The following is a 24,065-nucleotide window of genomic DNA, read 5'->3' on the forward strand; positions in this document are numbered from 1 at the left end:
CTGGTCTAACCAGTGTCCCACATCCTCTGATTGGTCCTCACAGCCTGTAACCCAAACGCCTGCAGGGCGGCGGGCAGAGGTCTGCAGCCGAAGGGTCTGAGGGTGAAAGAAGTGGCTGATTTTAAAGTTTACACTAAAGGAGCCGGCAGCGGAGAACTCAAAGTCACCGTGAAGGGACCAAGTAAGACGGCATCACTGAAGATTATTGTTTACTGTACATGATGAGCAGCTCTGACTGATGATGTTTTTATTGTGAATCCAGAGGGCCTGGAGGAGCCGGTGAAGGTTCTGGAGATGGAAAATGGGATGTATGAGTGTAATTATTACCCCATCATGACGGGAAAATACATCGTCAGCATCACCTGGGGAGGACACGCCATCCCACGCAGGTGAGACATTCAGCTCAGCTTAATATTCTGATGAAGTTCATCCAAACATAAAACTGAGACAATCAAATGTGAATTTTATGTTAGTGGTTTCATATAAAAACAGAACAGGAGTGGACCGGGGATAGAACCCTGAGGTACTCCTCTGGTTTTACACAGAGAACAGTAACATGTTCAGTTAAAGGTTCTTTAAAAAGATTACAATGACCCCTGATTACTGAATTCTTAGCACTGCAGCATTACATTGTCAATACAAACTCAACACTTCCTGTATCCTTTTCACATTAAAAGCCCTCCAGTAGTTTCAGCAGACAGAAATCAATTGCTTAATAAGGCTTTTATTGTGAACCATTTGTTGGAACGTGTTGTAAGGTTCCCATAAAGTATTTATGTAAGAACTCAGGAAGGTTGAGACTCAGGTGCAGAGAACACACAGGAGGCAGAGTGAGGTTCAAAATAAAAATCTCTGTCTTTACTAGAGTCCAAAAGGCAAACAAAAACAGACAGGAAAAAAGGCACAAAACTAGAATCCCATAAAAAGGCGAAGTCCAAACAAAGTCATGGAGCCAAACACAGCAAAACAGGAAGCAGCACCACTGACAACAAAGACAATCTGCCAAAGACATGTGGAGCTGGTGGGGGTATAAATACACAGGGAAGGCAAGGAGGGTAATCAGGGGCAGGTGAGTAAGTGGCCTCAGGTGTGGTTGATGAGAGGCGGGAAAACACAGGAAACTGAAAAGACACAAGAGGTAGAGTTACAAAATAAAACAGGAAATGACATGACGAAAACCAGAATGTTACAATTTAAAATGTAGCTACTGCCAATATGTTCTTTATTTATATGAAATCCAATATGATGTCAGGTCACTGAAACAATAAAATACTAAATAAAGAATAATAAACAAAAACATGTAAGAAAAATGTATAACTGTAACTATAAGTAAGATATAGAAAGTAAATCTATAGAAATATATAGATATCTATAGATGTGTCTGTAGATAATATCGGCCGATCTAATATCTGTCTGTCTGTAATGGAAACATACATTGTGCTGTGTTGGCATGCATTTAATATGGCAGCTGTGGGAGTTTATCCACTCTCATTTTTTCCCCGGCCTTTATTTGAGACCTGGCTTTTATTTAACTCCCATTATTTAATTTAGGATATATGGATTTTTATTTTAGTACTTCTGATGATGCATCTGTTAAACCTTTGTATATAGTGTATAAATACATGTTTATTATATTTAAGTTCCATTTGTTTCTATTGGATTTTAATAATGTGTGTCTTTTCAGTCCGTTTGAGGTTCAGGTGAGTGAGGAGGCGGGGCCTCAGAAGGTGAGGGCCTGGGGTCCGGGTCTGGAGACTGGAATGGTGGGGAAGAGTGCTGACTTTGTGGTGGAGGCCATCGGAACAGAAGTGGGAACACTCGGTACGTCACAACAACTCACCTGCTGCTCATGATGACTGACAGGTGGACGGGGGGCGGGGCTTAAAGATGGCACCTGGTTTTCATGTGGATGTCTGGAGGAATTCATTGATTAAACTGACTTTATTTACCATCAACACTGGCTGGACATCTTTAAAAACAAATGGACATATGGACAAACTTAAAATCAAATCTTCTGGTAATTATGTTTACAATAAACAAAGTTATAGTTATGGCAAACACAATAAACTTCTTTTATAAGTCCTAATGTCTGCTCACCATGACATTATAGTGTCTTATGAACCATTTTTTATTGTTCATATTAATTAGGGATGAGGTTAAAAAGATCGAGTGTTTAATTCAGTGCGTATCACTGATTGTGTGCAGGTTTCTCCATCGAGGGTCCCTCTCAGGCAAAGATCGAGTGTGACGATAAAGGCGACGGGTCATGTGATGTTCGGTACTGGCCGACTGAACCAGGCGACTACGCCGTGCACGTCATCTGTGACGACGAGGACATCAAGGACAGCCCCTTCATGGCTCACATCCTGCCTGCTGCCAACGATGTCTTCCCAGAGAATGTGAGAACAGATCAGAACCTTCCTGGTTTTAAAACAGTCTCACAGATATTTTTTTATTATCAAACGTGACGTGTTGAATGTCCTCGTGTCCTCAGGTGAAGTGTTATGGTCCCGGTCTGGAGCCGCTCGGCTGCATCGTCAACAAACCCGCAGATTTCACCATCGATACCCACGGAGCCGGCAGAGGAGAGCTGAAGCTCTACGCTCAGGTCAGAAGTCATCAGATAATCTTCTTTTATTCTGTGATGAATGATGATGTTCTAATTAATAATGAAATGTGTGTTTGTGCTTTCAGGACGCTGAAGGTTTCCCCATCGACATCCAGATCACAGATAACGGAGACAGCACCTTCTTCTGTGTTTACATTCCCACCAAACCCATCAAACACACCATCATCATCACTTGGGGCGAAGTCAACGTCCCCAACAGCCCCTTCAGGGTAAAAACAACACAGACACACTGTCAGCTGAGCGGGACGTCCACCAATCACATGTTGAAGTGTCCTCAGGCAAAACACTGAACTCTGAGTCCTACACTGTAACCGCTGCCATCGAAGTGTGTGAAGGATAAATGATAAATACAGATATTTTGGGGGAATTCAAACCAAAATGTGGGACAGACCAAAACTAATGCAGTAATAACCAGTTAGAATTAGACTGTATGAAGACAAAACAATATTAATAGAATCAGCTGATAATTAGCCTGATCAGCCACCATCAAGAATCAATAAACACCTTATTAAACTATTAATCAAACCAATAACTAACAGCTGTCACCATCACAAAACCGGATCAGACTTAAGCAGTTATCTTGTGTTTCTGTTGTGGTGATAAAATGTTAAAAATGATCAAATTAGCAGTTTGAATTACACTAAAGCTCCTTGTACCAAACTCCACCACCCTGGATGCTACAGTTGGGTACCATTCACATTTAAACCAGTAAGGGTAGCTGGAATTCAGTACCGGTACCCAATGGTAAATTTTGTGGTACTTAACTGTCTCTGTAGTAACAATAATATAATTTCAGTTGTAAAAAATAAGTCCATCACTTTTTGCATTGGTTTAACGTTAACTAGTACTCAGTAGCACCATCATAATTTGGTCACAAGTACCAAATTCTGTATCGTACTGGTTGTAGGGTTGGATACTGAAGGACTGTAGATGTGGTTGATTTTCATGTTCATAAATGTTTCCTTTTCACTATTTAAACACGTTCCATGTTATTAACCAGGTGACAATCGGCGAAGGCAGCCATCCAGAGAATGTGAAAGTTTACGGTCCAGGTGTGGAGAAGACGGGACTGAAGGCCAACGAGCCGACGTACTTCACTGTGGACTGCAGCGAGGCTGGACAGGGTGGGACATTATTTTTTTTATTTATTTTTTTTTTTTTAAAGGTTATTTTTTTTGGCATTTTTGCCTTTATTGACAGTGACAGTTGAAGGTATGACAGGAAAGGGGGGTGAAAAGACAGGGGATGACATGCAGCAAATGAGCCGCAGGCGGGATTCGAACCAGCGGCCGCTGCAGAGAACTAACAGCCTCAATACATGGTGCGCACGCCCTACCGACTGAGCTATAGGGGCGCCCCAGGGGACATTATTTTTGATATTACATGACTTTAATGTTACTGTTACTTTTTGTTTGCTTTGGTCTTGTGGATGATATTTGTTTTTATTTGAGAGCTATGAGTTTATGAGTTCATAAAGTTCATTATCCCTGATGTTACCTGCAGGTGACGTCAGCATCGGGATCAAGTGTGCTCCAGGTGTGGTAGGTCCTGCTGAAGCCGACATCGACTTCGACATCATCAAGAATGACAACGACACATTCACAGTGAAGTACACGCCTCCAGGACCCGGTCAGTACACCATCATGGTGCTGTTTGCCGACCAGGTGAGAGACAGACAGACACACAGACAGGTGAACCGATTCTGGAAACATTTCCTGTTAACACGAAGAGTTCAACAAAACTGTCACCTTTAATGTTCAAACAGGAAATCCCCATCAGCCCCTTCAGAATAAAGGTGGACCCTTCCCACGATGCAGCTAAAGTGCGAGCAGAAGGACCTGGACTCCACAAGACAGGTGACACAAAAATGATGACTCTGTTATAATGCAGCGATCAGATAGACATTATTTTATTATTTAGATCCGTTTCTCCTAAACTGTGTGCAGGTGTTGAAGTGGGGAAACCGACTCACTTCACCATTTACACAAAAGGAGCCGGTAAAGCCAAACCAGAGGTTCACTTCACTGGAGCAGCTAAAGGTGAAGCTGTCAGAGACTTCGAGATCATCGACAACCATGACTACTCGTACACCGTCCGCTACACCGCCGTGCAGCAGGTCCGATTAAAAAACTCTGATTTATAACAAGTGATCTGATCAATAAACTGATGTTTAATTGTAGCTCATGTCTCCATCAGGGGAACATGTCCATCACTGTGTGTCACGGAGGAGACCCCATCCCTAAAAGTCCCTTCAACATCAGTGTGGCCCCCCCACTGGACCTCAACAAGATCAAAGTTCAGGGTTTGAACAACAGTGAGTACAGCTCAGTCTGATCTCAGTTTTAGTTTAACTACACTTTGATATTTTTTAGGGTGTTTGGCAACTTCCTTTTCAGAGATCTCATCATGAACCGTCTGCTTAAACATTGGAAACATCCAAAAACTTCAGATTTCTACTGAACCAGTTCCCAATATGGTTGGGTGATGCAACAATATTGCCTTTACCATGACAAAATATAAATAAAAAAAAAACAGACTAAACCTCTTGCTTCTGTATCTGTGCTTGTGTGCCAATCAAAGAGGTGGATGTTGGGAAGGATGAGGAGTTCACGGTCAGTACTCAGGGTGCTGGAGGTCAGGGCAAACTTGACGTCAAGATCACCTCACCGTCACGTCGACCAATACCCTGCAAACTGGAGTCGGGCACAGCCAATGAGGTGCACACAGTGAAGTACATTCCTCCTGAGGAGGGACCGTACAGAGTGGACATCAGCTACGACGGAAACCCTGTACCAGGAAGTCCGTTCACCGTGGAGGGCGTCATGCCTCCCGACCCTTCAAAGGTGAGTCACTGTAAACACATTTTTCTTTAAGCGTCCTTTAAAGTTTTGTACATTTTAGTGAAGTCTTTCAGAATTCTACAGTTTTTATCCTTAAAATCTGCTTTGTGTTGCACAGAAATAAATGAATCCTTTGAACAGACAACAGTTCCAGTCTGTTGGGTTAAAACGTTGTGCTGCTCACTGAACTGTGATGAACCAACCAAAATCTGTCATCTAAAAACTATTCAAAGCACCTAAAAGTGCCGAGCCCTCATCCAGTCCTGCATTGATAGCTCCAAAATCTCATATTTTGGGCAGTGGTTACAGGCAAAACTTTGAGGATACAAACACATTAGATGGGCAGTCTTCTTGAACCTTTTTATGTCCAAGTACACTTTTCTGGGTTTGAGTAAACCTTTTGTTGGTCAGCGTTAACCTTTCTTTGTTCAAATAAACCTTTCTTTATTCAAGCAAACCTCTCTTCTTTCATGTAAACCTTGTGTTGCTCTAATTAAACCTTTCTTGGTCCAACTAAACCTTTCTTGGTTGGAGTAAACCTCGCCGACTTAACCCTCTCTTGGTCTGAGTAAAAATGATCTTGGTTATTAAGACTGGTTCACCTGGTCTACTGATTCAATATCGATTCTATAAGTGTGATTTACCTCCAGACCATTGACTGTTTGCTAACTTTTGGTAGCAACAAATTCTTTCAACATGTCTTTGTGTGTGATCTCTTTTACCTGTTTACCTTCCAGGTTCGAGCCTACGGTCCTGGTCTTCAGGGTGGTGTTGTGGGTAAACCGGCCCCCTTTGCTATTGACACAAAAGGAGCAGGTACTGGTGGTCTCGGCCTGACAGTAGAGGGACCCTGTGAGGCCAAGATCGAATGCCAGGACAATGGTGATGGATCCTGCTCTGTGTCCTACCTACCCACCGAGCCTGGCGAGTACGCCATCAACATCCTGTTCGCAGACCAGCACATTCCTGGGTCCCCCTTCAAGGCTGTGGTCCAGTCAGTGTTTGACCCCAGCAAAGTGACGGCCAGCGGCCCTGGCCTGGAGCGAGGGAAAGTCAACGAGGATGGATCCTTCACAGTGGACTGCTCTAAAGCTGGAGAGGCCGAGCTCACCATCGAAATCATTTCGGACTCTGGAGCCAAAGCTGAAGTTCATGTCCAGAACAACAGTGATGGGACCTACTCCATCACCTACATCCCACGGTTCCACGGCATGTACACCATCACCATCAAATATGGAGGACACGCAGTGCCAAAGTTCCCTGCCCGACTACAGGTGGACCCAGCTGTCGACACCAGCGGGGTGAAGGTCTACGGACCAGGAGTGGAACCCAGAGGTGAGGGCTTAAACAGAATATTCTACACAGTTGTAAGGTGGTAGGGCTGGTTTATATGATTTTAACACAAGGCATGTTTCATCAATGTATTTTGAAGCACATGTTGAAGTATCACATTAGAAAAGGTTGATGGAAACGGTTAAATTCAAAAAATGGTCCTCAGTTTTGAAAGCATTTTTTGCAGTGCATTATTTGCCTGAGTTTGACTAAACCTGTGCAGAAGATACAAACAGCAGAAATGTACACTTCTCAATATAAACTAAAGAGACGTGGGCCAAGAACTGAACCCTGTGGGATTCCTGATTTGTTATTATCAGCAGTAGTGAGTAAAAATTAAATCTGGAAAGTTTCGAAATGCCACGTTTCCATCAACATATTTTTATGCACATGAGAAAATGTGTTTCTTTTAATGATTTCCTTGAGATTTACTTAAAATTTGTAACACGTTTGGATGGAAATTCAGGTGTAATTAACTGTAACACAACAGTACCATTAATTAATCTTTAATTTGCAGCTGAAAACATCTTAAAAGTCTAAATGAAGGTGTTTGGTTTGGTAGCTGGAGATCCTCTATTTGTACATTAATTTCAAAAGCTATTAATTAAATAGAGGAACACAACTGTCACCTTTATTGAATTTCTTTCTTAATTTGCCTAATTTACCTTAATAACTCATAGTAGACCCTGTTATTTAAACAGAGTCCTACCAGGAAAATTTGGTACCTTTCAATAAACTGCACACAAAAATGTGAATAAACTCTCAGTTTGGAGCCACACGTCGTTGAACTTTAGTTTCCAGACTCGGTTCTGTTTCTGAGGTCTGTTTTTTATGGTGAAATGAGTGTGTGATCTGTTTTTTGCAGGCTGCTCAGGGTGACTCAGCGGTTTATTTATTAGCCTCCTGGATTTCTCCCGAGTCAATTATGACAGTTAATAAACTCACAGGAGAACAGCTGCAGTTTTGTAGGCTGCACTTTTCTCATTATGTTCTATTTTGGACCAACTTGATTATAGATCCACATGTTGCAATTAGCTTCCTTTTTTGATCAGTTTTTAAATCGGGAGTTCAATAAAGCAGAGTCATCTCTAAAATACTCATGCATTGATTCATACAAGTCAGATTACAAAGTGAAACCGAGAAGAACATTAATATGTAACCCTCCTTTCCCCTCGTAGCCCACAGATTCTCACTGAGTAACAAAGAATTAATTACGTCCCTGAATATATGAAAACAGGGTAATAATGAAAAGATATATTTTTAATGCACTGGTATCATATCAGCACTCAGTATCAGCTCATAGGAAAAGTAAAGGTATCAGAATATCAGGATCAAATGTCTGATCTTTTCTAGAAAATACCTTCTTTTATTTTATTTAATGTTTATTCTGTGTAATAAAATGAATATCATGATTGTACCAGAGGATATTTGAATATTAAGATATATAAATCAGTTTCCCTCTTAATTTAGCTTCCTGTAATCCTCATATTACTGTGAAACTGCATCTACATGGTGATTAAGAGGTCTGACTAAAACTGGACGTTGGGATGGATTGTAGAGGAAGAGATTGGATTGTAAGAGAAAATAAAGAGAGTGACAACAAAAAGAAGTTCTTAAACATATCATTGTTTAAAATACTCAATAATATAATGATAATGCTGAATAACAACATTTCTTGGATAAAATACAATGTAAAACTAACAAAATCAGTACAGATTATGAAGTAAAACTGAACAAGACCAAAGGGAAACACACCGGCAGTCAATTAGTAATCAACTGGTTTAAGAAATTAATGTATAATTTAACTCATTTGATCTAAAGGTAGTTATTGTTTTTCCCTTCGTTATGTTTGGATTTACAGGAGCTAATGTGTCATTTTAGTTGACTAACAGTCTGACTTACATTAAAACAGATTTTTAAACTACAAGAACTGTTTTATGTAATTTTGTCCCTTGCCAGCTGAGGTTAGCTAGCTAAAGTTAGCTGTGGCTATCTCACCAGCTAGCGTCACATGCTCGGTTTTCAGCTCTGCTTTGTAGATACTGCAAGTTTTATAACATATTATTTCTCTCAGAAACGACATTATTTGTAGGTACAATCTTTTTTTTTATTGTAATATGACATCACAAAGTCAGATTTTAGTTAGTTAAACCAAGTGGTAAAATTCAGCGTTTTGATTCTCAGAAAAAGACATAATTTTCTCCAATTCTCTCTGAACGTATAGAAGTTTAAATCCTGACGTTTTCTTTTCTTTCTGTTTTCACATTTGTTTCGTCTCTGCAGGCGTCCTGAGGGAAGTGACCACACATTTCACTGTGGACGCCCGCGCTCACTACAAGAGCGGCGGCAGCCATATCAAAGCCGACATCTCCAATCCATCAGGCGCCAACACGGACGCCTACATCACCGACAAAGGGGACGGGACCTACAGAGTGGAGTATACGCCCTACGAGGACGGTGAGACGTGTTATTGTGTGTATGAATGTGTATAATTCATCATGTGACCCAGCAGGAGGTGATGAGAGAATCTGTTGGACAGATTTTGAGCTTCAGTCAGCAGAATGAAACAGTGTTCAGGCAGCAGGAGGTTTCTGCTGCTGTTTTATGGCTGTTTTTCCACAGTAACACATTATAATGTTGAAACTGAGCGCCGTGTGGCTTCATAAAGCTCCTGTTTTCCCTCCACCACAGTAAACAGAACGAGGCGAGGAGGCATTTGTGGCTTCCACAATTAAACTTGTTGCTGCAGAATGATTTCATCATGTTTAGTGCTCTTAATGAGGCAATCTGACAGATCCACTGAAGGCTGTTTCAGGCTGAATACAAATGTAACCAGCAGTCTAAAGAACGTGAGCATTTTATGTCAAAACCTGATAGATTAGCAATAAGTTTTTAAAGTTTGTTGTCATGTTGTCATGCTAACATGGCTAAAACTGTTAAGCTAACATTTGCACCAACATGTTAACTTGCTTTAACTGTTGAATTTTTGAGTATGCTAACATTACATTAGACATAAGGATATTACCTTTTCTTACTCATTCATCCATTCATAAACAGACTAATAGACACATACTTGTAGGCCGGTTAACATGCTGGTGGTAGCACACTAACAACCTAATTAAATAGCTGACATGCTGTCTTGTAAACTACTTTTTCAAACATTTGGTACGTCTGTCTGAATATGGAAATGCCTGATAACCAAATAAAAATGGACGCCTCATGTCAGCAAAAGGTGGTGGTAATTAAACCCACATGTCATAGTAATAGTACATTTTTAGTATTTATAGTAGAGTATTTTTAATCCTAACATGGAACTCTGCAGTCCTAAAGTAACATGCAGGCAACAGGAACAGAGAGGAAGTGTTGAGAACACAGTAATACAGTAAAGTGCTGTAACAGATTCAAAGTATAAAGGTATAAAAATGTGAATAATATCAAAAGAATGACTGTAGTTTGTCCTTTAACTGTTCAGTGACAGAGGAGCAGCAGTGAGAGCTGGAAGGATGAGTGTCGGGTATTAATAGCTGCAGTCTGGCTGCTCGCAGCAGATGGTTTTCCACTGATAGTAATGTGTGACATGTTGGAGCCCACTGAATTGTGGGACAGAAATACTCTCCCCTGTGGAGGCCTCAGTCAGGCTGGGATTTTAATAAAAGGTGATGCTCTGACTCTCTTCTTACAGGCTATCCTAGATTTGTAGGCAACCAAGAACTGAATTTGTCTGAGGGTTTGTGTGACTCTAAAGATGTGAATGTAGGTGTTGTAATCTTGTTAGCTTTTCCTGAATAAATAAAGCATTACACAAGACTGATGATATATAGCAACACCAACCTCAGAACCTACTGACTGTCTTCTAACCAAAATTAAAATTAAAATTAATTAATCGATGAATAATTCAGGGATTCTAGTAAAGCTAGTAGATATCCAGATAACAGATCATGGATATCTAGGCTGCTAAATTAACAAGCCTACTATGGCAAAGGCATGACCGGTCCTACTCTTCCTCTGATTGGCTATTACTTGTTGCCCTCATGAATTTGGTTGGTTGGGTTTGCGCTTTTCCAGTTAGCTACACTACAGTTTTTCATGATAGCTAGCTTGTTTGCTAACAGGACATTAAGACACATTTGGAACTCACTTGTGGTAACAACATGACAAGTTATGTATGCTTGACAATGAAGTGATTAAGTTGTGAAAACACTGCTTCTAGGCAAAGGCATGGATGCCAAATCTGTTGGTGTCTTGGCCTCTGCATTTCCACCTAAAAAGGGGATCAGAACCCAAACAATCGGTTCTAAGCTGGAACCTAAAAATAGCAGGTTCACCTCAGGAGCCAAAGTGGATGGGTCATATTGTTCAGGATGCTGTGCATTGTGCGAACACACTGGTTCATTAGATGGCATCAAGGTTTTATGAATCTTGAATAGAGCTGGTTCAAGAGCCAGAGATAATCTGGTGAAAAAGGTTAAGGTTAAGGTTTGTCCAGCTAACATGCTAAATGCTACATGTTAAAATAACTTGAGTCTCTGTCTGTCTGCAGGTTTGCATCTGATTGAAGTGTTGTTCGATGAGGTCTCAGTGCCTAAGAGTCCGTTCAGGGTGTCGGTGACTGAGGGTTGTGATCCCAGTCGAGTCCGCGCCTACGGTCCAGGCCTGGAAGAAGGACTGGTCAACAAACCGAACCGCTTCACTGTCGAGACCAGGTGAATTTACTGTATTTCTTGATATAATGGATTTCAGAACGACTTCCCTTTAATTCAGGCCATCCAAACTTCCATCTTATCTGCCCTCTGTCCTGTCTCCTCCTCAGAGGTGCTGGCACCGGAGGTCTCGGCCTGGCCATTGAGGGTCCATCTGAGGCAAAGATGTCCTGTAAGGACAACAAAGATGGCAGCTGCAGTGTGGAGTACATCCCCTTCACCCCTGGAGAGTACGACGTCAACATCACCTTCGGAGGCCTTCCAATCCCAGGTAATGCACCTAAACACTTTGATCCACGCTGTCGAGGCCTCTGTGGTTTTTAGATTTTATAGATTCTGTCCGTATTTCATGAACAGGAATGACTAATTATTGGCCACCTCTGACTGTGTTGCAGGGAGCCCATTTCGGGTTCCAGTGCGAGAGCTGGTGGATCCCAGTAAAGTGAGGTGTTCAGGTCCCGGCCTGGGAAGTGGGGTCCGAGCCCATGTCCCTCAGACCTTCACCGTAGACAGCAGCAAGGCTGGGGTGGCTCCCCTAGCGATCCAGCTGTATGGACCCACAGGTAAGTCCCTGATTTGTCCTCTTACACATGTGAGGTTCTTTCATGCCAGAGTTCCAAAGTTCCAAAAGTTCTGCATTCCCACTGTCCCAACTTCTACTAATTCTATGTTCCTGTAAGTCTTGTGTTCCATACTGCTTTATCAGTGGGTAGACTTTATTTTGAAACTCTGGTTGCTCTTCAGGTGTGGCTGAGCCAGTCAGCATCACAGACAATGGTGATGGTACTCACACAGTCAACTACACTCCTGCCAACGATGGGCCGTACACGGTGTGCGTCAAGTACGCCGACCAGGAAGTCCCTCGCAGGTCAGTACTGAAGAGATTCAATTATAAAGAAGTCTGATCTTCCACTGGTTTAACTTTCAAACTGTCTCCTGTTAGTCCCTTTAAGATCAAAACGTTACCGGCTCATGATGCCAGTAAAGTTCGAGCCAGCGGTCCAGGTCTGAATGCATCTGGAGTTCCCGCCAGTCTGCCGGTCGAGTTCACCATCGATGCCAGAGACGCTGGAGAGGGACTGCTCACCGTTCAGATCCTGGTGAGATGCTGGAACAGTCTGTCAAAATGTTAAATTTAAATGTTGTGTTCATTCCAGGAGGTCATTTAATGTTTTAAAGTACACTCTTAGAAATATAGCTGCTAACTAGAGCCAGAAAGGGTTCCTCAGCTTTCCCACAGAGGAGAACTCTTTTAGATTCCACCTGGAACCCTTTCAGAGAGTTCTAGGTACAATCCAACATAAAGGGTTACACCCTAGAACAATCTGTGAAAAGCACTCAGAACCCCCTATGTGAGGTTCTACAGAGAACCTTTGTATGATGTAATGGTTCCATCTACAATCCCGTCTGAGGATTCTATCAAGAACCTGTCCACCTTATAAGGGAGGTAACAAGAACCCATCTGGGGGTTCTATTGTGAAATCTTTTATATCCCAAGGATTTAAACTAGAACCCACTTGGGCTGCTACTGAGAACCTTCTATATTTCAAATGTTTTATCTAGAACCCACATAGAGGTTTTATCATGAACCCTTTTATATTCCAGGGGTTTTACCTAGAACCGACCCAGGAGTCCTAATGAGAACTAATATCCCAGGGGTTTTATCTAGAACCCATCTACGAGTTCTTCTGGGAATCCTCTATATTCCAAAGTTTTTATCTAAAACACACTAAGGGGGTTCTACTGAGAACCCTTTTATGTTATGGTACAAAGAACTCTTTCAAAAAGGATTCTTTACACAAGAGTGCTTAATGGAACCTTTAGTCTTCTTCAAAAAAGGTTCTTCAGAAGCACATGGTTCTGGGTAGAACCTCAGCCCTTTGAAAAGAACCCTATTATTTCTAAGAATGTATCCAGCCATAAGGTCTGTAGAAAGTCTTTGAAGGTACAACTTAATGCTGGATAGTCATTCTCTGGTGTGATTGGTTCTTGCACTGTAAACAGGAAACAGTTCATCCAGTCAGGACAGAGTGTGAGCTGTAATAAACACTTCATAGAGACACTTGGACCCTTTAATAATCTCTGTCTTTTAACCTCCATGTGACTCCCCGTTGCTGCAGGGTCCGGATGGGTGCAGGCGTGAGGCCTCTGTGTTTGTGGAGGACTGGGGCAGGAGGGTGTGGGAGACACATATTGTAAAGAAAACCATCCCCTTCAGTATTCATAAGAGAGGCTGTGTAAGGCTCTCCCTCCCTCCATCACCTCGTCTCCCCCCTCCCCCTCCAGTTAAAAATAATACTCACCCCTCCTCCCCCCTTCTGTTCGGTTCATTCCTTCATTCAGTTTGTCTAATGGTCTAACAGACAGATATGTGGTGTTCTTCAGTTCTCCACTAACCGGAGTGCTTCGTAAACCTGCCTCCATCCATCCACCCACCCCTGCTCGGCTGCATTTAGTAGAGTTAGAACCTGTGTGATGTAGAACAGATGAAGAACCGGGAACAGTACGTGTGAGTACTGTGAACACCACTGGTCTCAAACCATCAGGAGCCATCAACGGTCAACAGGTCCCAAGTTCCAAAATCCTATGTTCCCAGAGTCCAAAGTTCCAAAGTCCTATGTTTCCAGGGTCCCAAGTACCAAGGGGTCTGTGTTCCCAGGGTCCTAAGTTCTAAAGATCCTATACTCTTAGGGTCTGAAGTTACAAATGTACAGTTCCCTTAGGGTCCTCACTTCCAAAATTACTTTGTTTGCACGGTCATATGTCCCCAGTGTTTTATGTTCCCAGGATCAGTTCAGTGGGTCATATTTTTCCAGAATATTAACTTTTGTAGGTCGTATGTCACTAGCATCCTAATTTCCACAAGTCCTATGTTCCATAAGTCTTTTGTTCTCATGGTATGTTTTCGGGGTCCTAAGTTCCAAAAATCCAATCTTCCCTGAGTTCTAAGTTCCACATGTACTATTTTGCCAGGGTCCTTATTTCTGAAAATACAAGGGTCTTATGTTTCCAAGGTTAGGTTTTATGTTACCAGGGTCTTTTCTTCTGTAGGTCAGCATCCCAAAGTTCCAAAAATTCTACATTCCCAGGGTCTTAAAATCCACAAATCGAAAGTTCCATAACTTCTATGTTCCCGTTGTCCTAAGTTATAAAAGTCCTACGTTCCCAGGGTCATAATGTCCAAAATTTCCACGTTCCCAAGGTTGTATGTTCCCTGGGTCCCAATTTCAGAAAGTTCTATGTTTCCAGGGTCCCTAAATTCCAAGAACCCCTAACCCTAACCTTAACTCATTATGTGCCGTATAGAGGCTTTGGAGCATAAGACCTCAGGAACAAAATACCCTGGGAAAGCACGTGTAGAACTGTGGAACACTGGGCCCTTCATCATGTTCCTGGTTTGTGTCATAAAAATCTGTTGGGACATAGGACCCTGGGAACATAGGAATGACCCGTTACTATCAATGGCACATGGTACTGTAGGAGACCACTGATGGACAGTACTTTTGCACAGTAATGTAAACATATTTACACAAACACACCACTGACTTCCTGTCTGTGTGTCTAGGATCCAGAGGGAAAACCCAAGAAGGCGAACATCCGTGACAACAGAGACGGGACGTACACAGTGTCCTACGTACCAGACATGACTGGACGTTACACCATCACCATCAAATATGGAGGAGATGAGATCCCATACTCACCATACCGCATCCATGCCCTGCCCACCGGAGACGCCAGCAAGTGTCTGGTCACAGGTCAGACTTCGCCCACTACTGCTCTGGCAACCAATCAGATTTCATCACCTGAATGTGTTACAGCATCACTGATGGTCTTTTGCTTTTCCTACAGTGTCGATTGGAGGACATGGACTGGGTGAGTAAAAATTATGTCATTGCCCCGATGATATGAGCCCGAGGGTTTCACTGATAGTACTATACATTTACGTTTTATATATTTTCTGTCACTTAAGGTTCCCTGTAGTGTTCCCTGCCATAGCCCATTATTCCAAAAAACCCAATAGTCCATTAATGTCTAAACCGCTGGCAACAAAAGTGAGTACACCCCTAGGTGAAAATGTCCGAATTGGGCCCAAAGTGTCAATATTTTGTGTGGCCACCATTATTTTCCAGCACTGCCTTAAGTCTCTTGGGCGTAGAGTTCACCAGAGCTTCACAGGTCACCACTGGAATCTTCTTCCACTCCTCCATGATGACATCACGGGGCTAATTGGGCCCAATTGGGACATTTTCACCTAGGGGCGTTCTCACTTTTGTTGCTAGTGGTTTACACATTAATGACTGTGTGTTGAGTTATTTTGAGGGGACAGTAAATTTACACTGTTATACAAGCTGTACTACTTTACATTGTATCAAAGTGTCATTTCTTCAGTGTTGTTCCATGAAAAGATATAATTAAATATTTGCAGAAATGTGAGGGGTGTACTCACTTTTGTGAGATACTGTATGTACTGTATGTATTTCCAGAGCAGTGGGCCTTTGGTGCAGTGGGTATTTCTTTTCGAGACGTCCCATTGAACTTTCAGGTGTGTCGCTGTTTTATCCAGAAAACAAGCGCCCCTTGCCCCAAAGGCCCATGGCTGTTCAACAACTGGGCTTTTGGTCATTTTTTGGACTGTTGGGGTTAAAGAATAATGACTCATTGAAACAATGACATGGTACTGATTTGTCTGTCCGGTGATACACAGTCTGGTATCACACTATTCCACTCATCCACCAGGTGGCAGTAACACACCAGTAGAAGAGTTAGAACATATTTAAATGGGGCTTATCAGGGATGTTCATATTTTAACCATAACTGGTCTCAGATTACATGGTTTGTTAATAAGTCTGTAAAGAATTCACAGCATGATAGGAGATGTCGTCCATATTACCCCCTCCTGGATACATGAGCGGCACAGAAGCCCCTCTGATTTGCTCCAGTGTTGCCCTGTTGTGACCTTTGAGGCAAAAATAAACCGAAAGCCTGCAGAGGGAGATGAGGTCCCCCCAGTCTGAAGGTCCTCCATGAAACCTCAGAGAGTTTGTCTCTGTGTAACACTACACTGCTTTAACTAATCTGATAAAACAGAACAATAAGTCACTGTAGCAGACCGTTACCATCTGTATCCACTGACACTGGTTCTTCTGTTGTTCCACTGTTCTCTACCTGGAACTACATCTGGAACCAGGTTCAGATTCTGTCAGGGATCGCCAGAAGAGCTGCTGATCAACAACGTCAAACAGTTCAGCGATCAATCAATATCAGTACCGGCTTTACTTTACTTATTAGTGACAACGGTTCTAAAAGTATTGGTCCGGTAATTTTATATAGATTTGTTTGTTAATTGATGGAGTCTGGAAGTTATCATGTATTTTAATCAGTGTATAAGTATTGCTGAATTGTTTTTATCATTGATAGTTTACAGACACTGCTCAAAGTCATATAACGTTTAAAATAACTACTGACTTTAATCTCCTACTGAACAGACCATAAAATATGATATTTGCCTTTTTAGTGACTTATATCTGAAACATACGTGTTTGTAGAGTGCAGAGGAAACATGAGAAGAACCTCAAATACTCATAAAAGTTCAGATAATAAAAAGAAAAGTTATAGGAGCGTTTTGTGACTGTAATGAAATAAAATCACTTTAAATATTTTAATTCTGTTTGTTGATTTAAAAAAAAAAGAAAAAATAGTCCCTGTCAACACAACTCACGTCCTGATTGGTCGTCCATCTCGTCAGGATCAGGTATTGGCCCGACCATCCAGATTGGAGAGGAGACAGTCATCACCGTAGACGCAAAGGCTGCTGGGAAAGGTAAAGTCACCTGTAAGGTGTCGACCCCTGACGGGGCGGAGCTGGACGTGGACGTGGTGGAGAACGCTGACGGGACGTTTGATATTTACTACACGGCGCCTGAGCCTGGGAAATACGTCATCACCATCCGGTTCGGAGGAGAAAACATCCCCAACAGCCCGTTCCACGTCGTGGTGAGTGACATCACAACATGGAGCATGCCGTGTCTCTTATTGTTTAAATTTAGCTGAGTGCTGATTTGATGCTTTCTGTTTATGAGTCTTGTTTAACAATCAGATGTGTGTCATGATGTGTTCACTGACACCTCAGTTAGTGCAGTAACTTTGGTGACCCTCTGACGCCACCATCAGGTCAAAGTGTTCAATGTGTCCAAACCTGTAAGACTACAGTCAGCCTTCAGGATAAATGCTAACATGCTAACATGCTAACATGCTAAATGTTAACATGAGAATAAAAAGACCTGCAGTGTGTCCTGATGTTGTTCATAAAAACTTCACTTAATGAATTAATTAAAACAACACTGAGATGTTTGTGTTTGTGCTCGGAGCTGTGTGTGTGTGTGTGTGTGTGTGTGTGTTTGTTTGTGTGTGTTCCCTAAAGGTTCTACCTTGTTCCCTGTTAGGCGAGTGACACCGTCCCAATAATAGAGGAACCATGTGACAAGCTTCAGTTACAGCAGAACTTCACTCCCTATGTGGGCTTCTCCCCTCAATGGGTACACAGAACTACTACAGTGTTACTACAGTATTACTGCAGTATTGTCTGTTGTTTCTGCAGAAATCTGCTCTTTATTCAAACTGTCCTCTTTACAGCCTGTACTGAACTACTGGACCTTCACAGTCAATAACAACCCAGATTCAATTATAGATTTTATATCAGCTCAGCATGATGCTGCTGCATGTTTCATCTGATCATCTGATCATCTGATCATCTGATCATCTGATCATCTGTCTGCTGCTGGAGGGAGGGTTTATTTATTATTCTTTTATTATTTTGTTTTCTTTTTATTTTATCTGTTGTTTTTTATTTAATGCAATTATTATTTTATTTATTTTGTTTGGATTTACTTTGTTTTATTTGTTTTGGTATTTATTTAAATTTTTTGTACCTATTTATACTCTGATTAATATTTTAATATTTTATATTTTTTTATTATTTGACATTTTTGTTTAAATACTTTTTTTCATTTAAATATAATTTGATTATTTTTTATTTTGCTTTATTTGTTTCATCATGTCTTTTATTTGTTATTTTATTGTTTTATTTTTTAATTGTTTTTAATGAATTTTGTTTATTTTATTTATTTGTTTGTTTTTCATCATGTAAATTATTACACATTTAGCAGCTCAGCTTCAGCTTTCATCCCTCAACACTCAGGATGTCTTACTGGTCTAACTGGTTGTAGACCAGTCTAAAGCCCCTGATTCTCTCTCAGCCTCTCTGCTGTCCCGCTGTTCTTCCTCCTCCTCCTCCTCTCTGGACTGCATCCCAGAGTTCCCGGTATGGTGACACTAACGCCCCTCCCCTCTGGTTTAGGCCACTGATGATCCCATCAGCCCTGTGGATGGGATGGAGCCGATGCTCCGCCCCTTCAGCCTGGTCATTCCCTTCACTGTGCAGAAAGGAGAGATCACAGGTGAGAGCTGCTCTGTTTACGTGTTCGTCTGTGACAGGAAACAGGTACGATCTGAGTTTGGAGGCTTTTATCAGTGTCTGCTCTGAAGTTACATTAATACTAAAATCAGAGCTGCAGAGAGGAAAAGAGGATGTCATCATCTTTATTTACTGATCAATAACTCGTGTGATTATATGTGACACAGACAACAGTGAGAGCAGGGAGCAGATTCAAGTTTCCTTTAATATATCAAATAAGATTAACAGACACTTGGTGCAAAGGTTTTGTCAGACGATCACTGATGGGTTCTGAGGTCGATGTGGAATGAAGTCAAATAAACTACAGTCTAAAAATCTCTTATTTATGAAGTGTGACAGTGGAAGTTGACAACTATTTGTACTTTGTACTCCAGGTGAGGTGCGAATGCCTTCTGGTCGAACTGCGTGTCCTCATATCACCGACAACAAGGACGGAACGGTCACAGTGAAATACTCTCCGACAGAACGAGGCCTGCATGAGATGGACATTAAATATGATGGGAATCATATCCCAGGTAACCCTGCAGCTTGTATTTACCTCATGAGATTTTCAGGTTCAGCTGAAGCAACAAGTACGAATCCAATCAGAGTTCTCAGTCTCTGGAAACCAGTCGTAGTTTATCATCAGCAAACAGTTTGACTTTAGGATAAATTGGATGTTGTGCTGAACACTGGCTGCACTTTATCAACCTGTCCTGTCCATAATTGTCCTCTGGTGTTTTCTGTGTTACAGGAAGTCCACTACAGTTCTATGTTGATGCCATTAACAGTGGTCATGTAACGGCGTACGGCCCTGGTCTGAGTCACGGCACAGTGAACAGACCGGCCACCTTCACTATCGTCACTAAAGATGCTGGAGAAGGTATCAGTTCAATAACATACTGTGTTTAAGTGTCAGTCATCTCGAAGTATTTATTTATATCTGTATTTCACTTCAGTTCAACTCAGTGAAGCTTTATCGGCGTGATGAAAACGAGGAGGATTGTGTGCTTTGAGTTGCTGGAAGACTTTTATTTTGAAACAATTGAAGGAAGTGTTTCATTTACAGCGAATGAACAGCAAAGTAGAAGTGCTATAAATGTGTTGAAGAGGGTTGAATATGACGTTATGTACTGACAGAATGCACGCTTTGGAAATGATCATTGTTCTGAATTTAATTTGTGAGATGTTACGGCGCAGCTTAGTGAACCCGTCCAAGCCTTCATCAGAGGCCAGCCTTCATTCTTTTGTCTCTGTCTGCAGGTGGTCTGTCTCTGGCTGTCGAAGGTCCATCTAAAGCAGAGATCAGCTGTAAAGACAACAAAGATGGGACGTGTACCGTGTCCTACCTGCCCACCGCACCTGGAGATTACAACATCATCGTCAAGTTTGATGACAAGCACATCCCCGGCAGCCCCTTCACAGCCAAGATCACCGGTAACACAACTGTCCGTGTGTTTTTGTGCTCTTCATCATACTTGTTAACTAAATATTTTTCATCCCTCATCTCAGGATTGCACCAATTTGCTTTTTGTCATTCATCTTAACTACAGGCTTCAGTTGCTCTTTATCTAACCATCTTTTTTCTTATCTTTTTTTTTTTTTTTTTACAAAACAGAGCTGACTCTCTAAAACATAGTTGTTGTTCTCTTAAACAAACTTGTTAAACATAAAAACAAAAACTTTAGTTTCGCCCTGCAATGTTTCAAAATAACGTCCCAAAGACAGAAAAGTGCAGATAATGTGTTAATGTAGTTTAGAAAAACTCTTGAATATTGTGGTGATGTTAGCTGACCATATATATCCTTGTTAACATGTCTGGTTTCAAAATAAAAGCCTCCCACTGGCTTCAGACTGAAGCAATCTTATTGTGAAGGACATGCAGAAAATTATGAATATCAGCTGCAACAAAATAAAATCACTGCAGCAAATTAAAAGATGTGTGCTGATCATGTTGGGCCAATATACGATCAATTCAGTTAGGTCAATATTGGTACTGATACCATGCTGATAGATTATACCATCCCTTCTTTAGCCCTGTGTCAGTTTTTGTTTTCTTAATAAATTCTTCTCATTCAGTTTCACGTTATGCAGACGACACTACATTTTATCTTCCAAAACACTGAAAAACCTTTATTGTCTGTTCCTCTTAAGGGTTGATCTTTATTTACTTCATATATCTTTATATGAAATAATTACCTCACAGGTTGTTGATGTGGTTCTTACCGGTTTTGTCCTGATGTGACTGACCTCCAGGTGATGACTCCATGAGGATGTCTCAGCTTAACGTTGGCACAGCGACAGATGTTTCCTTAAAAATCACAGAGACGGACCTGAGCAGTCTGACGGCGAGCATCAGAGCGCCGTCTGGAAGCGAGGAGCCGTGTCTGCTGAAGAGGCTGCCCAACAGACACATCGGTCAGTCTTTACTGCTCACAGTTGTTACATCCATGATTTAGGAGCCTAATTCTTAGCTTTTATTTTTACATTAAATAAAAATCAACAAGGACTAGCACTGGCTGTCTGTCACTGATTGGAGACTAACTGTAAAATTAGCCAGTAAAAAGGACTTCTTTAGGACTGGAAAAGCAACAATTAGGACTTGATCCCACTTTTTTATTGAAGGAAATGTTAATTTTGAAGTAAAACTTGAAGTAAAAGTTGATATGTCTGAAACGCTTCCTTCTGCCTGCAGGGATCTCCTTCACACCAAAGGAAGTAGGAGAACACGTAGTCAGTGTGAAGAAGAACGGGAAACATGTGACCAACAGTCCGTTTAAGATCATGGTTGGTCAATCGGAGATTGGAGACGCCAGTAAGGTGAAGGTTTATGGTCAGGGGTTGGTGGAGGGACACACCTTTGAGGTGGCTGAGTTCATCGTTGACACCAGGAACGCAGGTAAGTTTAATTAACCTTTATTTAAACAGGAAGTTCGTTAATATCCAACATCAGAACAGTTTTGGAAAACTGACAAACCAATCTGAAAACCAGACGGTTAACTTGGTAGTCGTTCATATGATCTTCCTCTGCAGACGGATTTGTTTCCTGGGCACTTAGAGGACTGTTTGTCCTCCATTGTCCTCTGTGTTTTCAGGTTATGGAGGTCTTGGTTTGTCCATCGAAGGTCCCAGTAAAGTGGACATTAACTGTGAAGACGTGGAGGACGGAACCTGTAAAGTCACCTACTGTCCAACTGAACCTGGAAACTACATCATCAACATCAAGTTTGCTGACCAACATGTCCCAGGTACAAACCACGCTGCTCTGGACTGACAGAACATCTGATTATTGATTATTATATCTGGACTGATCAGCAGATGTTTGCTTGGCTATAGGGGTGTGTAGGTCGGGGTGGGAGTCAAAGTACACAAGTACAATGTAAACGTGTGTATTCATGTGACACACCATTAGAGAGCTGAGATTCTTGTGTTTACATTGATGCCAACAATTTCCAGAAACAATCGCAACAGAAGGTACAAGTACAACAACAGGTGGTGAAAAAAATACTTTTTAAAATGAGTAATCCTGCAGTGTTTAAATACTCGTTCACAGATTCACTGTTTCCTTGATATTTGTGTGAGCAGGGAGTCCGTTCACAGTGAAGGTGTTTGGTGAAGGCAGGATGAAGGAGTCCATCACCAGGAAACGTCAGGCTCCCTCCATCGCGACTGTGGGCAGCACCTGTGACCTCAACCTCAAAATACCAGGTGAGCTGTGACATCATCACTGTTCCCTCCACCTGTCTCCACCTGTCCTCCCTGCTTCCTCCTCTTCACCTCCTTGTCTTTGTCCCTCGATTCCTCCCTGCTTCTCCCTGCTGGTTTTTAGGGAACTGGTTTCACATGGTGTCGGCTCAGGAGCGTCTGACTCGGACGTTCACGCGCAGCAGTCACACCTACACGCGCACCGAGCGCACCGAGATCAGCAAGACTCGAGCGGGAGAGACCAAGAGGGAGGTCCGAGTGGAGGAGAGCACGCAGGTGGGAGGGGAGCCCTTCAGAGACGTGTTCGGAGACTTCCTGGGACGAGAGAGTCTGAGCGGCTTCAACGGCATGCCGGCGGGCAGCCGACCGCCGCTGCAGGACGGTGTGTGTGTGTGGACGAGTGTGTGTTTTCTTGTGTCTAACTTTCCTGATACTGAGGCAGGTTTTTAGTGTGTGTGCATGAATCTGACTGGTAATAAACTGCAGTGCTGTGATCCTCTCACCTCCTCTTTACACCTGATTCTGCATGTTAAAGGTTCTGATGCACTGAAAGTTTCAGGATACTGTAAAAATACTCCATACAAGTCCTGCATGTTTTTGAATTCACTTTACTGATGCATTAATATATGTGTTGCATTTTACTGCCACATATGTTTCAGGCTGGGTGCATTTTAACTTCAACTTTTCATGTTTTCAGAAAAATAACCTGTTTTCATCTTCGTGTCAATACATTTTACACCTGATTCAAGAGTTTATGTACCTTACCTGATTTTGAAAAAGAGAATTTCTCGTTGGTTCTCTGTAGCATCATTGGAACACAGGAACATGGTCTACCAAACCAAACTAAAATTCAAATTAAAACTTAACCACTCGCTAACGGCTTGAGTCCAGAAAACAATGGCAAAAAAAGGTGTAATCACCAGAGAAGATTGATAAAGTTTCTGTGAATGAGATGTTGATGACAGTGTGATGTTTGTCTTCTTGGTGCATGTCCTGTAACCACTCACAGACTCTTAACACTCAGCAGAATCAAGCAGGACAGATCATGTGAACCATGTCGCTCTTTCTCGCTCCTCCTCCTCCTCCTCAGGTGAGGCGGGTAACCAGGAGATGACGGCTCAGGTGACGAGTCCCGGAGGAAAGACAGAGGATGCAGAGATCATTAAGGGAGAGGACAGCACCTACAGCGTTCGCTTCATCCCTCAGGAGATGGGAGCTCACACTGTCAATGTTAAATATCGGGGCCAACACGTCCCTGGGAGCCCCTTCCAGTTCACTGTGGGGCCCCTGGGAGAAGGAGGGGCCCACAAGGTCAGAGCAGGAGGAACTGGACTGGACCGTGGAGTCGCAGGAATCCCAGGTAGGCTGCAAAAAGACTTTTCTTTCCTTTTATTCCTTCCTCATCT

General features: G+C 42.1%; 1 protein-coding gene across 8 annotated transcripts in view; it reads left to right on the plus strand.

Annotated features, from left to right (window-relative positions):
- Window positions 1–24,065, plus strand: part of LOC146307125 (filamin-C-like) — a 53,449-nt gene that overhangs the window by 25,189 nt on the left and 4,195 nt on the right. For 2 of the 8 annotated variants that reach the window (XM_084710459.1, XM_084710462.1), the window contains 33 exons: window positions 44–181; window positions 263–389; window positions 1,685–1,821; window positions 2,206–2,399; window positions 2,495–2,608; window positions 2,695–2,838; window positions 3,630–3,753; window positions 4,133–4,293; window positions 4,395–4,485; window positions 4,576–4,745; window positions 4,826–4,943; window positions 5,210–5,472; window positions 6,207–6,804; window positions 9,085–9,258; window positions 11,342–11,504; window positions 11,612–11,772; window positions 11,897–12,064; window positions 12,246–12,369; window positions 12,445–12,601; window positions 15,067–15,256; window positions 15,351–15,374; window positions 17,248–17,495; window positions 17,945–18,037; window positions 18,859–18,958; window positions 19,350–19,490; window positions 19,709–19,837; window positions 20,218–20,391; window positions 21,211–21,372; window positions 21,650–21,853; window positions 22,050–22,202; window positions 22,540–22,662; window positions 22,784–23,041; window positions 23,750–24,019. In XM_084710459.1, coding sequence (XP_084566585.1) covers window positions 44–181; window positions 263–389; window positions 1,685–1,821; window positions 2,206–2,399; window positions 2,495–2,608; window positions 2,695–2,838; window positions 3,630–3,753; window positions 4,133–4,293; window positions 4,395–4,485; window positions 4,576–4,745; window positions 4,826–4,943; window positions 5,210–5,472; window positions 6,207–6,804; window positions 9,085–9,258; window positions 11,342–11,504; window positions 11,612–11,772; window positions 11,897–12,064; window positions 12,246–12,369; window positions 12,445–12,601; window positions 15,067–15,256; window positions 15,351–15,374; window positions 17,248–17,495; window positions 17,945–18,037; window positions 18,859–18,958; window positions 19,350–19,490; window positions 19,709–19,837; window positions 20,218–20,391; window positions 21,211–21,372; window positions 21,650–21,853; window positions 22,050–22,202; window positions 22,540–22,662; window positions 22,784–23,041; window positions 23,750–24,019 — 5,595 coding nt within the window. The remainder of the gene's footprint in view (window positions 1–43; window positions 182–262; window positions 390–1,684; window positions 1,822–2,205; window positions 2,400–2,494; window positions 2,609–2,694; window positions 2,839–3,629; window positions 3,754–4,132; window positions 4,294–4,394; window positions 4,486–4,575; window positions 4,746–4,825; window positions 4,944–5,209; window positions 5,473–6,206; window positions 6,805–9,084; window positions 9,259–11,341; window positions 11,505–11,611; window positions 11,773–11,896; window positions 12,065–12,245; window positions 12,370–12,444; window positions 12,602–15,066; window positions 15,257–15,350; window positions 15,375–17,247; window positions 17,496–17,944; window positions 18,038–18,858; window positions 18,959–19,349; window positions 19,491–19,708; window positions 19,838–20,217; window positions 20,392–21,210; window positions 21,373–21,649; window positions 21,854–22,049; window positions 22,203–22,539; window positions 22,663–22,783; window positions 23,042–23,749; window positions 24,020–24,065) is intronic. The other 6 variants (XM_084710464.1, XM_084710466.1, XM_084710461.1 and 3 more) reach the window with 3 other exon arrangements.

The sequence above is a fragment of the Lutjanus erythropterus genome, chromosome 22 (genome assembly GCF_056507025.1).
Source record: "Lutjanus erythropterus isolate fLutEry1 chromosome 22, fLutEry1.hap2, whole genome shotgun sequence".
Classification (NCBI taxonomy): domain Eukaryota; kingdom Metazoa; phylum Chordata; class Actinopteri; order Lutjaniformes; family Lutjanidae; genus Lutjanus; species Lutjanus erythropterus.